Source organism: Merops nubicus, unplaced genomic scaffold, assembly GCF_000691845.1.
Source record: "Merops nubicus isolate BGI_N331 unplaced genomic scaffold, ASM69184v1 scaffold18457, whole genome shotgun sequence".
In the NCBI taxonomy this organism is placed as follows: Eukaryota; Metazoa; Chordata; class Aves; order Coraciiformes; family Meropidae; genus Merops; species Merops nubicus.
The window spans coordinates 220,364-236,149 of record NW_008619875.1 but is presented as its reverse complement, the minus strand read 5'-3'; the positions used below and the strand labels follow the sequence as shown (position 1 = coordinate 236,149).

At 35.5% G+C, this 15,786-nt stretch overlaps 1 protein-coding gene across 1 annotated transcript; it reads left to right on the top strand.

Annotated features, from left to right (window-relative positions):
- The first annotated feature begins 9,690 nt into the window (after nucleotides 1-9,690).
- Nucleotides 9,691-14,053, top strand: LOC103776454 (signal-induced proliferation-associated 1-like protein 2). The gene is made up of 4 exons (XM_008943962.1): nucleotides 9,691-9,820; nucleotides 10,725-10,848; nucleotides 12,486-12,567; nucleotides 13,417-14,053. Exons 1-4 carry the CDS (start codon nucleotides 9,691-9,693, stop codon nucleotides 13,561-13,563), a joined length of 483 nt encoding a protein of 160 aa, XP_008942210.1. The 3' UTR covers nucleotides 13,564-14,053.
- The last annotated feature ends 1,733 nt before the right edge of the window (nucleotides 14,054-15,786 follow it).

The following is a 15,786-nucleotide window of genomic DNA, read 5'->3' as shown; positions in this document are numbered from 1 at the left end:
TCAGCAGGTGGAAACTTGTATTTAGGAGGACCATAGAGATATAATGGGTGATTGCAGGAAAGAAGAACAGGAAGCAGGCAATGGGATTTATATCTGCATATGCCTTAATAAGTTTCTTAGCTGCATCATCTTTTGAAATAATTTACTTATTAAATGGCATGTCTAGTTTGAGCACAGTGAGGAGGACTTAGCAGGTATTTTTCATGAGTATTTTACAGTCTCTACATAAAAGCAGCAATTCCAATTGAAGCAGGTATTTGTCTTGGAATAAAAAAGGTTAACTCAGGTGAATCTTTCTTTCTGTTTAACTTGTTACTCATTGAATTCAGAGCTATATGGGACCAATGACAGAGGATTTGAGGAGCTCTGTTGGAAACTGAACTGTCCATATAATTCTGGTGAAAATAAGGACTCTTCAAAATGCTTTATACTTTTATGTATCAGCAATAAAAATAAAGAAAATTCCTAGGCATAGACAGAGTGTGACATAACTGAATGGACCAGCAACCACAGGATCAATGATTTTGTGCCAGGAGTACAGCAACTAAAATCTTTAAAACTGAAATATAACAGTACATTGTTTCCTCAAAGGAAATAAGGGGTAAGGCTGTGTTGCTTCAAAACTCAGTCTTGTGAGCAATGAAGATAGCAGCCTACAGGATTGGAGGTGTAGAGGTGGGCATGCTCAAGCATAACTCGCCACCTTTGCACAAATGTAGGAAGACAATAGGCAGCCTGCAGTTGCTAACGTGGCAGTCATACAGAGAAAAAAACAGAGGTAGCTGTGAGGTAAGGGAAACAGGGAAGAAACACAAATACAGAAAGCTAGAAATAATTAATCTCACCCAGAGTATTCCCGAAATACAAGCGATGTTCTCTGAAATTCAAAAGCACAGAAAGACCTTTATCATTAGAGCTCTTATTTCTTCTTCCTTTTTTCCCTCCACATGCCCACTCCTCCAATTACACAAGAACACATAATTTGTATCTTGAAAATAAATTATTCTGTGTTGGCATCCTTATGCCTGTTCAGTTATTCAGCTTATTAGCATGAGCACTTACATTTTCAGAAATATCAATATTCAGATCTCTACTCTGGCATGCTTTCTGCAGTTGAGTTGCTCTCACAGGACCAAAATATAGGATCCACTTTAAGGTGAACTGAGGTTCTTACAAAGAATGCAAAATGAATGATGGCTACTGGTGAACATACCACTCCCATGCTTTAATTTGGAAAATCAGCAGAATCACACTGGGAACAGGCATCTGTCTGACAGGTTTCTCTATCAGCCTCTATAGGCTGATCATACAAAAGCAAAGACTGTCCCTTAGGGCCTTCCTGCTGGTCAAGAACCGAAAGCTCGCTTGCCAGCCATTCAGATAAAGCATTCTGTCTGTTTTCCACAACAGGGATGTATAAAACATTTGTACTTGCATAAATGAGGTTCTTGGAATTCCCAGGTCATATACAAAAGTTCAGAGACTGCTCCTGATGTTGCGCTTCCGATATATTTGCAACACAAGGTAGCCTTAGATAAGATTTTTTTGGCTTTGTATGTTTATAAGGAACTGAAAACAAAACCTTAGTACAGATGTATGGGTAGAATATATTTATGTATTACATTTTCTGTTTTCTATAACATCTACTTTTGCATACCAAGAATGAATATTGAGAAACATATTTATACAGAGGTTTGCAAACCACTTCCAGTTGTAATATAACAATGCTGCATCTTTCATACAGAAACAAGAACAAGATAAATTCCATAGTAAACAGGATTTTTACCTCTTCTGATTTTTTTTTTGCTTTATGTGACTCCTATTTTTTGACAGAAGATTGCAAACGTCCCTGTTTCTATTTAAACAAACAAACAAAGAAAGAAAACCACACACACAAAACAAAACAAAAAAAAACACGGTCCCCCCAAAAAAAAGTTTTCTACAAATGAAAAGAATGTTCTGTAACAGCCTACTGCTTTTGGATTTCTAGGTCAGAAATCTTTAGTTCAAATGGACTTGGATATACTTTGTCATTGCTATCGGACAGTGACAATATGCCATTTTCTTAAACTATATCTTCCATATGTATGTGTGCATTATTTTCTTCATTGTTTTTTATGTTTGGTGTTTTCCTGGAAGAAGTATTCCTCATAAATATTATAATCTGAACCACTGGAATAATTAAATGGAAAACTCCTTCTGAAATATTTGAGGAAAATTAATTATTTTGACCTTTTTATTTAATAGAAATAGGTAACATCTAAAGCAAATTTTCTTTTTTCTTGACTGTACTATGTAATCTATGTATCCCTAGCTTTATGGTTAAAATGAAGCATGATTATAAATAATGTATTTGGCGTATGTTCAGTTTTAAGAACCTCTGTGTGCATGTTCAGCAGTATTCGTTTTAATGTGTTCACATTGATCACAGTGAAGATTTCTATGGATAGATAAAGAAAATGTAAAACTGTTTAAGATCATTACGTAAATTAGCATCTCCTCTACTGAGATGTATGTTTGTAGTACCATAGTGTATACATTTTAATTAATACGAAATCTATCGACAGTATAGTGTGTTACAGCTCACTCTGGAGCTTAGAGGTTGGCACATGAGTCTTATGTTCTCAGATCTACAGCTACAAATATTTAACTAATAGGGTGATATTTTCAGCATGAAAGTGAGTTTTGGATATAGGTTAGAATTTACAAATGCATTAAAAGAAAACCAGATGATACTTGTAAAATTGCTTCTGGAACTGACATGCTTAAGTTTCAGTCTAAAACCCTACATATAAGTATCTCGTATGTTGTTTCACAGCCTTCTTAAAAATGTAACTTTGTGTATTGAGGAACTTTTCTGCTCGGTGCTCAGGTTTAAAATGGTATGGTTTAAGAATGGTTGCTTCATAGTCACACAGCATTCACATGAAAATACAAAGAACACATCATGTGCAAAGTGACACAAAAAACCCTTCAGAACCTCTCCCATCTTAATCTGATGAAGTTTAAATATTGTTTCACCCATACTGAGTATTGAACAGGAAAACACAGATATGAGAAATGAAGATAAGCACTCTTTGCTTATACTTTTTTTTTTTTTTACAGTTCATTATAATAGCTTCAAAATTAATTTTACATCATTGTTATAGGAAGACTAATTATTGTGTTTATTGTTTAGATGAATTCTGGTTCTCAGATGGGTCCTTATCTGATAAAGCCAAATTCAATGATCCTGGCCTGATGCCCCTGCCAGACACTGCCACAGGGCTAGACTGGTCCCACCTGGTAGATGCTGCACGAGCGTTTGAAGGTAACAGGAAAATTTGAATAAAGATCAATGTTCAGTACACACACTTTTTATAAAAAACATATATTGAATCGCCACATTTTGAATTAAAAAAATCCAGTGTTTGCCTCCGTAGCCCTTTAGTTCTTTTGGCAGTATCACTTCTTAGTGCAGAAGATTGTCACTGAAAATTTGGGTTATTCATGATACTTTCAGTATCTATCTTGGGTACAATTCATCCAAGTTAGGGGCCTTCTGTAGTCAGTTGGACAAATCAGCTGCTTTGAAGGAAAGATTCAAAGCATGCCAGTTAGATATTTAAAATAAAACTGGGAGTCACACGCCCTGAGTTTATTGTGTTGTGTTTATAAACTTGTATGTGTAGTCCAAATGAAGTTGCAGTCTCTCTCAGTTTTTATAATAAAACCTTGAAAAACAGCAAAAATGTACTCTGTTTTCCAGTAGCAGAACTTGAGGTGCAGGATATAGACCAGGTTTGCATTATTAAATTATAAGAGCGGGTTAAGTATGAAAAAAACCTCGTTTGCTTCTGGGGGCTAAACCTACACATACATAATGTATAAATACACAGAAAGGGGGGTGTTTGAGAATGTATATAGATAGATAGATACACAGCTGAATGTTTGTGTTTTGCTGTTTCTGAAGAGTGTTTTGGTTAGGTTGCTGTGCTGTCCTAAAATCTCCAACATTTCTTAATGGGTGTTACTCTAATTAGTGAATGTATGGGAAGTATCTGTGAGTAAGGATGACATTACTGCAGCCATTATTATATAAGATACAGGTCTTAACTTTTAAGAGGGTAACTGATTGTGAAATTAGTGATGCAATGTTCTTTTGGTTTTTTTTAACTAAAAGCAACCACGGGAATCAGTTTTCTGGTACCTGATTCCTTCCCTAAGTATGAAGTGATTAAATTCCAGTTTCATCAAAAGCTCTTCAGAACCACTTGCTAATTTGAAACCCCATAGCTAAAAATGCAAACCTACAGTGATGATTAGCAATCTAAAGTACTGTATTGTTTTTTAATCTGATTAACTGTATTTGCATTCATTACTATTCTGTACTACTCAAACATTCCTTGTCGCTGACAGGAGATACCATGATGCTGAGAATCTGCCAACTGGTCTCAGGGAACATCCTTCAGTTTGTTATTAACATCTTAAACAACTGAAAATAGATTTGGATCAATGTACAACCAACTCTGTACTTGAAGAGTGTTTTAAGATGCTTTAAAAATGAAAAATTTTGAGTTCAGCAGACTAAAACATCATTCTGTACTAGTTATGCTTCTATGTTTTTAACTTTCTTTGAAAATTTAATAGCTTTTTATTATTTTTACTTACTTAATATCATGATGAAAATAATTTCACTTTGCTAGGTGTTATGTGAGTGTAGTTGCCATTTGAATTTGAAAGATATAGAACAACATAGCTATCCAGAGTTCCCTATCTAGGCTAGGGAGCAGGAGCATTCACTTGTTGGAATTTAAGTGCAAAATCTTAGATATCTGTGTAGATAACACTGAGGAACTGATGGTCTGAGTCTCAAGATAGAGGCTTTTTATTGTTTGCGGTTTTTTGCCTTTTTTTTTTTTTTCCTATTCTTTGAAGAATTTGAGTAGTAAATAGTAATCTAGTTTTGTATGAAAAAAATTAATTCTTTTCTGTTTAGGACTCTGCAATAGAGACATCTGTGTATATGCTATATGGTTTATAAAATGTTTTGACCAAGTTCATGCTACTGCACTTTGAAATTTTTACAAAGAATGGAACTTTTAAGCCCTTGTTCAACTTTCTCTAGCCTATGTCTTGTAATTTGAAAGTCAATTAAAGAATAAGTGATAGGCATGTCTTTAAAAAAATCATAGGTAGGGAATGTGTTGGATATGAATTAGCAGATGCAGTTTCCTTATATCTTTGAATGTTATTGTATTAAAATTTGCTTCAACGTAGCATTTAGAAGTAGCTTAGAACTAGTGTTCTGAAATCTGTCAATGTGAAAAAGATTCTAAAAAAGATGTGCATGACTCTAAAGTTTGTCCACTTTGAATATAAAAACTATTTTAATCTTTTTATTAAACTAGGTGGTAATATGATCACGCTTTATATAGGACTGTCTCAAAAAAAAACAAAACCAAAACACTACCACCCTCCTAAATGTAGAGTTGTTCTGTAGTTTGGCTTTGCCAACCTGATATTTCCAAGTTGTGTTCTGTTCTAGAACCGACAAACAAGACTCAGTTTTAGTTGTTGTTTTTTTTTTTGTACAAGGCCTTTTCTTAATATCAGTTTATTAGAATTACCAATCTGAGTTCAAAATCAGAATTTTTCCACTGTGATCTCTCTAGATTGTATGTTGACAGCTTACATATTTTGATCAGTTCAACATCCATAGTGTGAAATTCATAGTCCTTCATCTATCTGTCTTAAAATGCTTCTTGACTAAAGTTAAATATAGCCTTTTTAGGTGTTATCATTAGTTGGATTAAGAATTAATTATAATAGCAAAATTTTTGATACCATCATCTGTACTGAGAGTTCATTTATGGCTGTAAAAAGAACAGCAGCCTTATTTTTGAACAGTTGATTAGGTTGTTCATTAATTAGTATTAACTTTTTTCCAACTGAAACCTTGGTCTCAGATAGAACTGCACAACTGAAACCTTCATCTCAGGTAGAACTGCAGTTTTTAAACTGGTCCATGAGAGTTTGATGATACTGCTTTTTTACTTTTTGCAAATTTAATTTGCAAACTTGCAAATTAATTGTCTAATAAGACAGATCTCAGTGCAGTGGAGAGCTGTGCAGGCATTAACTCTACAGACTCCAGAAACTGCATCAGTGAGGGGTTTCGATTGAGCTGTTTGGACTCAGTCTCCATAAGCTGGAGCATGGTGCAACGTTACTTTAATTCTTCACACTGTGTAGGAAATAGTTCTGACTGCTGTTTATCCAGACAACATCTTTAGCATGCATGCAGTCAGTAGCAAGGGGTATCCTTCTATTTCTTTCATACATGGATAGGCTACTTGGAGTTAGTTCCCTTCTCTTATTTTGGTGGGAGCTGCAGAGACAGGAATTAAGCAGGGAGTTGTTGACATGCTAGAAGTACAGTGTTGTGATGTTTTTGTATCTATCCCCAAAGCAAACAATATAAAGTAGATGGAGTTGGATGTGACTGTACAGCAAAAGAGGTACAGTTTTGGGAGGGCACTTGTGGTGGAAAAGAAGTTCAAGAAGCAAAAAGAAAGCAAGCATGTTTGAACTGAGTAAAGATAAAGATACAGGGATTTCTAGAATAAAATGGAAAGCCGAATTAGAAAAAGGAGAACAAAGAAAACTCGGAAAAGAATAAGGGAAAAGGAGAAAATGTGTTCCTTAATTCTCTTTTTGTATTATCCTTCGAATCGATCTCAAAGTTAGGGAAGGACTGGCTTTCAACTTATCTGTTACGTTGCTGATAGTAGATTTTGGATCTTTTTGATGTTTTGGGGAACAAAAAGAGAAGCGTTTCTTGATGTCCATATCTGTTACTGTCATTAAAGAAGAAAACTGACACAAACATTAATACTGATTATTATTATGAATAGAACTTTATACTATTTGTGCTACTTTAAACTTGATTAATTGTGCTCAAAATAAAGATCTGTTTAGTGTTCGGTAAATCATATTTTGGGAATTAATAGCCTAAGAAAGTCCCTGTGATGTCTCTTATTTAGCTTATTAAAATACGTGATTTCAATTTGTGGGTTTTTTTTCAGGTTATTTTTATGAATGCATACTAGTGCCAGTCAGAATGCAATGGTTCTTAATGCCAATTTATCTCTGCAGAAACATCTGTGCTACTATAATTAATATTATTTTAATACTTCCATTTAAAACCTTTATAGCTTACTGCAAGTATTGCTGCTTATAACGTAATGAGAAAGAAGTGAAGCATTCATCATGAGAGATAATATTTTAACCAAATTAGTATGTTAAACTACTAGAAAAAGAAATAATGGAAATATTTAGTTAAGATTTGGTCATTCCTAGTGCATGCATGTGTAAGTGTTTTTTGCTTCAGTGCACATGTCAGTGTATGTTTGTGGGTAGACTTTGCCTCAGTAACAAGAGGGTGGCTTCATCCACTATACTCATTTTAGCCTTTTCTGCTTTCCAATACATCAGAATTGTCTGGAGATTTTTTTTCTGGCCTCTATTAATGTTCTGGAACAATGAAAATCCAGATTTAATTTCTTAGTGGCTACAACAGTACAATTGTATTACTTTAAAGTGAGGCATTAATTTTGTCTCATCTTTGGTCTTGCTAGGTCAACTGTTGCTTAAAATTTTGATGTAAACACCAATATATTTATTCACAAATGGTTTTCTATGCATGGATCCTTTGTGGGGTTTGGAAAGGATGTCCCAGATCAGTATAAGAGCTCTGAGATTTACATGTATTTTCTTCTGTTTAGTATGCACATATCACTTTAATTGGAGGTGTCCCTGTAGTTTGGAGGAAGCAGATCTTATGTCTACAGCATCACTGTCAGAAATACACTTAGATTTTTCTTTTGAAAAATTAGCTGTTGGGGAAGGTTGCTTTGATTTCATTTTCATGAACGTAAAGTCAAGCCAATTGTGTTTAAAACAAAACAAAAATTCCACAGAAAGATTTTGCTCTTTGAAGCACAAGTTCAATGTTCACCACACTTCAGCTTTAAAAATAGTTTTGATTTAAATAGTAAATTCATTAAACAGTTGCTTGCTAATCATGAATATTTCTAGTGTAATCAGTGAGATTTGATATGGTTATTGAAAATAAAAATATCTTTAAAAGTACTGGAAAATTATTCAAATCCAAACTATAAATCCAAACCATTTTGATAATCTGGGATCTTGTTGAGGTACTAGTTATTGCAGAGATTTGTTATGGTACTAACTTGTTCAGAGAATGTTTTTGAGAGTAACCTGGCTTCTGAAAAATTAAGGAACTGCTCTTAGAAGAGAAACACAGGAATTTATATAGTATGTTATAGGATCAGAGGCTTCTCCTTATTAGTGGCTATGTAGTGACTTTTTCCCTTGCATGATGAATGTGAGAGTATGTTTTCATATTTTATAAATGTATGAATATTGGGAAAGTATGTTTAAGTTATAGTAGGAAAGTAGAAAAGGTTTAACAGTTAATTTCCTACCCTAAGTGTTAACATTTTTAAATTACGTGGAGTCAAACCTCATTAGGGATTACATAAGGAAGCAGTTAATCTACACATCCTTCATTGCAAGCACCTACATTTTTAGAGTTTTGTTGTGTGGTGAAATAGTATGAAAATATACATAAGGCACTGTGTTTAAAAATAGCATCATGTTATTTCATTAACAGCTGCATGTACCTGTTTTGCACCCACTTTTATCCATCAAGAAAAGATACTTTCAAATACTGCTGGGGAGATCAAACTGACAAAACGCTATCTCAGGTGACAAAAGAAACCAGACAAGTGGCCATTCTCTTTAATTAAGCTGACTTGGCAGAGGTGCAGATTATTTTATATTACAGCAGAATTGCCTCTGAGACACAATATCACATATTCTGTAAAGTTGGCCATAGAAAAAAATGGCATAACATTTGTTGCTGACTTTGTTTTCTTCTGTCAAGTGGTAATGAAAATTTTAATGGTATAAAGGTGAAGTCAATAATTAGATATGTATTTTTCAGACTAATTGTTTACACAGTCTTGTTTCTGGCTTACAAACTGCATTTGATCTGGGAAACAGTTTATCCGTACTAATTAAATACATGCAACTTAGTAAGTCTCAAATCCATAAATGATGTCATTGACTTTGTGTTTAAAATTGCATTCTTATCTTACTCTCAGCACATGCGAAGAAGTCATGTTCAGAATTTCTGAGGTCCATCAATGGTCAGAAAAAAGGATAAAAGCAAGGGAGATGAGCTGTGATCTTTACAATTGGACAAGAAATGGCATGCAACTTTTCTTCATTATATTATAGAAAGAATTGTCAATCTTTGCTATTGCTTAAAACTATTAATCTTTTTAAACATCCCTTTAAAAAGCTTTTTAGTCATTTCCTGGTTTTGTTTGGTAGAATTTTTAACCCAAAATGTCCTTCCTAGTTAAAATGATCTGGCCTGTATTCACTGTTTGGGTGCTTAGAATTCGGAGGGTTGTCTTTTTATGTGTCGTGCCAAGTTGTCATGCTGTGTCACAATGCTGGGTGTTGTTATTAGAGACACAGGACATGACACCTTGTGCTTTTAATGTTGGTGTTGTGTAAAAATGGCCTTTGAGGGCTGAGGGTGCGGCCAGCGTGCGTCACACGGGGGATGTCCCGCTGTGTGCGTTGTGCGTGAGGGCCACAGCTGCTCCCGTGGACATGGATTGTCTTGTTTATAGGAACACTCTAAATCTTATTCCAGGTTTTGACTCAGATGAAGAATTTGGGCCGTTCTGTCATCACACGCCGTTTCTAGGTGATGATCTGGGACTGATGACTTTTGCCTTTTGTAAACTTTCTTTAATGTTTCCTATGTTTGCACGTTTGCATGATAATGCAAGCTTCTGGCCTGTGGGGTGGTAGAGCAAGGGGCGAGAGGACAAGGCAGGCATGTTGTCACCAGAATTCATAGAAGCCTACAGCCATGGATTATGTTTGACAGAAATAAGTTAAATCGATCTCCACAGCATATGGATTCTATTTTTTTTTTTTTTTTTTTTAAAGAAGACAAATTAAATCCTAATGAATGCATCATTTACTCCTGTTCTGTGCAATGATGATCTGCATGGCAAACTTCTATTATGTGGTGACTGACGTATTTTGGCAACCACACTGTATATCCATAGGTAATTACATCTGTGCTTGTGTAGATTATGTTCTAGTGGAATCCAATGTACAAAATAGCACAGCTTTGTAATATAGAGATACAATGAAAGCTCAATTGATAAAAATAGCGTGAATTTGTTTTTCAAGTATGCAGATTACCGTTTGGTTCTGCAAATACTTGAGATGATAAAACAATGAAATGAACAGTGCAGATTCCTCAGGAATCTGATGGCTTTAAGTCCATGGAAAATGAAAACCTTTTCACTGAACTATTATTGTCATTGGTTGTGGCCCTGAATTCTCAAATGGTTTTCTGCATCAAGACCTATTTACTGCTCATATCAGCATTAACTAGTCCAAACAAATCTGTCTTACTCTGATGATAGACACAAAAAATTGCTTTGGGGTTGCCTTTGGATGCAGATGTGGGGAAGCCAACTAGTTGGAATATACTTTACATCTGCCGGTTAACTTCAAAGCTGTGATGTAGAAACCTACATCCATTTCTCTAACTGAACCAGGGTAATGGCTGGAACACAGCCTTTCATGTCCAGCTTTAGATGTATCCTTATGTTACTTTTTTACAGATCAGAGAGTAGCATCTTTTTGCACCTTGAATGATATACAACAAGCTCAGAGCTTGGAAGGAGGACAAGAGTTACCTTTGGATGAGAGTCCCACAGATGGAAAAGATTTCCTTGAGGCTACTGGGTATGTCAGAATTAAAGTGTATTTATTACAAAAAGATTTTAAGAATATACTTTCTCGCAATGTTGCATGTCAGATGGCCTGTATGCATGTTTCACTGCTGTTTGAGGGCAGACTTGTTGCCGTGGCTGCTCGTGTCTTTAATTCCGAAAAATGGTGTTTCTTCGCTTTTATCATTCTGTGCTACAACAACCTGTGAGCAGTTCTGTCTAGAAAATGTGTAGTATAGTCAAATAAAGCTCTCTCACTAGAACAGGCCTCTAATGAGGAATACAGGTAGATGCAGAGTTTCAGCTAGTGACATTTTTCACTGTATTCCCACTAAATAGTAATAAGTTGTGTGATCCTTATTTCTGTTTTCGTTTGAATGGGACAGATAACAGGAGCTCAACTCTATAAGTATGCAATAACCTTATCTGCAGCAAATGTCTCAGACCTTGGAACAGTTGTTCCTACCAATCTTTTGCAACTATTTGCTGCTTGCAAATCCATAATTTTTCATTTATAGGTAAATTAATCAAGAGAACCTTTAACTGAGGACTGCAGTAAACTTTTATGCCAAACTGCTCAATTTCTCAAATTCTTCCCAAAGTTCTGAGAGATTATCCCTTTTTTCTTTTTCCCCCTGTCATCCCTGCTGTGAGGCATATACTTGTTAAAAACACAGATTCAGCAGTATAATCTGTCCACTAGCATGCTTCAAAAGAAATACACATCTTTGATTAGTTTTGCTCTTCAGCTACAGGAATGGAAGAACAGGAAATAGAGGAAAAAGTCTTCTTGCTTGTTAGACTATCACATTTTAATTTGAACCAATTTTACACAAATTAACTTACTTACATGGTAAAGCGCATTTACTGTAATGACTTCTAAGTCCACATCTTTCCCCGGCCTGGTGATCAGTAAGGATTGCAAAAGTCTGTTAAAGTTGTTCCACTTTCAGCATCAGCAAATTGGTCAGATTTGTGCACTTGCATGGAGCAGCTGATTCAGCTTTGTATGTAAAGCTTCTCTCTTCAGCATGTCTCTTCTAGACAAAATGATTCAAGTTATAGATAATTTCACCCGTAATGTATATGAAATTGTCTTCCATAGTGCTTATTGTCATGGAGGGAAACGGAAGCTATTCTCAGTACCTTCCCTCAGCCAGGCATCTGATTAACCCATGGCAATGTTTCCTTTGTTTTGACCTTTAAACAGAATATTTGTCTCCATAAAGCCATAGGTTTATCCTTTACTGGCAATGACACAACTACAGACCAGACAAAAGATCTGTTAACAGCTCTTTTGGTTTACAATAATTGCTGCTGCAGCTTGCTTCAGATTAGTGCAGTCTTTATCAGAAAGCAGCTTGTTAACAAATGTGCTCAGCACATAATTTAGCAGAAAAGTTTAACTTGCACTGTGAGGGTATGTGCACTTAATTCCTAAAATGTTCCTGATTTCTGCATGTCACGTCAAATGTGACAGCAATGGGTTTATGATCCCATTACAGTATTTTGCTGATGCTGTTTCTGTCTGTTTTCCTAAGTTATGCCTGAACTGATTTGTTCCTTTGCTATCACTAAAAGTGTTACACTGCAACAGCTGGGGGAGAAAATGTCTTTAACCCAGAGTGAAGTTAGTGGTTCACTTTACAGGGAACATGCTCCGAGTTCTTTGACTGGAAAAGTAAACCAGCTAGAAGTCATCCTCCGGCAACTGCAAACTGACCTCAGGAAGGTGAGAGATCATTAGTGATATTATTACTCTCCAGTTTTAACAGTTAGATTTTTATGCAGAGCTCATCAAGGGCTTGAAAAAAGTACATCAGACTAGATAGTGCAATTAACACATGGTAAAGCCCAGTGGTTGATAGAACACTGCACCTTGGTGCAGGAGGTCCTGTGGGAATGGTTATGTGAACAAGCTGGCCCAAGGCTCACTAGTTTATGGGTGTGTTTACTCCAAAATAACTGTCCTACATATAGTCATACCCCAGAAAGAATGAGGCACTACATTTATGGTACCTTGGATTTATTGAAGGATAGGGGTATGGACCCAAGCACTATTGCTAATTAGTTAACACTCCAGATTTGTTATCCATGTTGCCTCGTGGTATCTTGATCATGTAACAGTGACTTGCTCTGTGTCTCATTTGCTGTCTAATTCCTGAGCTGGAGATGACGCCAGGACAGGTAGAGATGAGGCTGCTTTTGGTAAGAAAATAGTCAAGTAAGGCAAAATTTTTGAAATTAGGTATTTTTCTTCCTTAATGTCTGCCTGAAATCAGGTTCTTATCACTTGGCCCTTCACATATGATTTGCAATAGCTTGATATTTTTTTTTTTTTTTATTAAATGGAGTAAACTCCTATAATTTTTGTATTAAAGTAGCATCTAGTTTTCTTTTTAGCTTGTAATATTTTCTCAGAATGAATGAGGTAGTTGAAGCATATTTAGGGAATTAACTCACAGTCTTCATCAGAATGGATTAGGGAGCTGAACAAAATACAGCTGTATGACTGGCACAGAAATATTAGCAACAAAAATACTGTCATCTTGACTACTCAACTTTTGTCTTTGTTAACCAGGAAAAGCAGGACAAGGCAGTTCTCCAAGCAGAGGTGCAGCATCTGAGACAAGATAACATGAGACTTCAGGAGGAGTCTCAAACAGCAGCTGCTCAACTGAGGAAATTTACAGAATGGTTTTTCAGTACAATAGACAAAAAATCCTAATGACTGAGCCCCTGGAAAATACTTATTTGAACAATGTAACAGCTGTATTTTTTTGAATTAGCAGGGTAATAATTTCACTGTGTTCACAATCCATTTTAGGTGTCTCTGCTACATTCTCTGTCCAGCTTTATTCATTTGAAAAGGAGAGAGAACTGTGGTAATCCATCTTTAAATTCATATGAAGAAAGCAGAGAATAGCAGATATTTGTTTGTGTGCAGATGAATGTAAAAAATCCTTAGTGTCATTTTAGACATTTTTAGAAGATGCTCTGGCTGGGGCTTGCCTGAAGAGGAATATTTGGCGTTTTAGTTCCTGCATTTCAGGTGCGCTGGTGAAGATGTTAAAGCAATTTACATTAGCTTGGGCTTCAGTATTGTAAGATAAAAAGAATAACCAGACATATACTTTAATGTTTAAAAGGTGCTCTATTTTTTTGTATGTACAGTAGTTTTATTTCCACAGTCCACATTGTCATAGCAATAAGAATGGAGGTATAGTGAATAGTCACAAAGCTGTGTTTATAAAATGTTAGCACTGATGTGTTTAACACTAGTTTGGATGCAGATACATTAGAGATTATTTATTTGCAGGAACAAATGGTGCCTGAATATAAACAGTGTTCTGATTTTCTAAAAATACACATGCCTTGTAAATGGCTCACTGGGGTTAGCCCACTCCCAACTTCAGTTACTTTTGTATAGTTGGTGTTCAGCTAAACAGTTATACTGCTTCATCATGTATGGTGTGAGCCACCCAATCAATTGTACAATGCCAAATTTGTTTATCTTTGTACAGAAGCTTTGATCAAGTGTCTTGTATTTAACACTTTTATTTAAGCTTATTTAACCTTAAATTGTTGTTTTTATAAAGTTTGTTTTATCTGCACTATGGTGAGGTCAGTTGGTTGCAAGTGGTAATATTTTAGCTTGCCAAGACTGTACTGAGGAGTTCTAGAAAATTCTAACAATTGGATGCTGCTAGTACACAATTGATTTGTTTGTATGCTTTAACATTTTTAACTGTTTAATTTGAAATGAACATACATCCAGCTTTTTTAATAAATGTTAAAAATCTAAACCTGAATTATTTTATGTTGTGTTATCTGTAATCAGTGTCATCAGCAAGAGCTCAAGTTTCGGTTCAGCCCACTTTCCAGGTTCTCTGCCCAAAGATAGTCCAACCCCACAGAGCTCTCATGATCCCTTGTTACCAATGAGGGACTATCAACATTATCATAGTTAATTTCTTTGATGTGTCCTGTCCCATAACTGAGAAGGTAGCCTCATGGGTCAAGGAAAGAACTTGTTTTGGCTGTTCATATGCATTGATTAGTGACCTAGAAGGAAAAATATGCTTTATCCAAAAATAAGTCCCAAAGGAAGTTTTCAAAAGGAGTCTAGTTTTCTCATATTATTTTAAATTAGTTGTAGCAGCATCGCCATCTCCTTGTGCCTGCAAGTAAGGGTTTGATTGCAGTGTTTGTGTATGTGGTATGTTTTGTGTATAGTACTAATCTTAAAGTTTACACCAAAAAAGTACAGTTTTGCAAAATTAAATGAAGCTAATGAGCACATTTGGGTTATCCTTTTGAGAGGGGAAAAAAAATAGTTGAAGTTGATGGTTGTATCCCAGTTTCCTTTCAGCAGCTGAATGCATTCATGCAAACCTACAGAAAATTGTTGAATAATTAAATATATTCAGCTGATGCAAGTAAAATTCTGTGTCCGTTGTTAGCGCACATTGGCTAAGAAATGTTTTTTAAGTTGAAGGAATGCTATAGTAATTATTCAGAATGACTGCTCTTAGGAAAGGCTTGGGTATCCTTTTATTCAAATGAAGAAGACTATTTTGTCTTTGTATTTTTTGTCAAAAACTCTGACTTTTACATACAATACAATATGCATTGAGATGTATTAACAAAGTAATGAAACACGGCAGTCATCCGTTACACTAGATTCTGATTTAAGCACCTTAAAGAAATCATTAGCAAACCCATCTGGCTGGAGACCTTGCCAAATAACAGTGCTGAACAACCTGGGCAATTTGTCTGTGAAGGTGTTTCTGTGAGGATTGGTTTGTGCACCTTGAAAGCCCTGCTGGTTAACTGAAAGGCACTTGAGAATGAGCATGTTCTGAAGGGATGCTATTAGGTTTGGATAAGAGTTTATAGCCCAATAGTCATTTTAGCTCTTTGTCTCTCAGTTATTGAAAGCGAGCAATAG

What these genes read in the sequence shown, in the direction of transcription:
- LOC103776454 (XM_008943962.1), top strand. Translation starts at nt 9,691, where the DNA reads ATGGATTGTCTTGTTTATAGGAACACTCTAAATCTTATTCCAGGTTTT. An exon ending in ACTGATGACTTTTGCCTTTT is followed by an intron (nt 9,821 to 10,724) that starts GTAAACTTTCTT and finishes ACTTTTTTACAG; the next exon opens with ATCAGAGAGTAGCATCTTTT. An exon ending in GATTTCCTTGAGGCTACTGG is followed by an intron (nt 10,849 to 12,485) that starts GTATGTCAGAAT and finishes TTCACTTTACAG; the next exon opens with GGAACATGCTCCGAGTTCTT.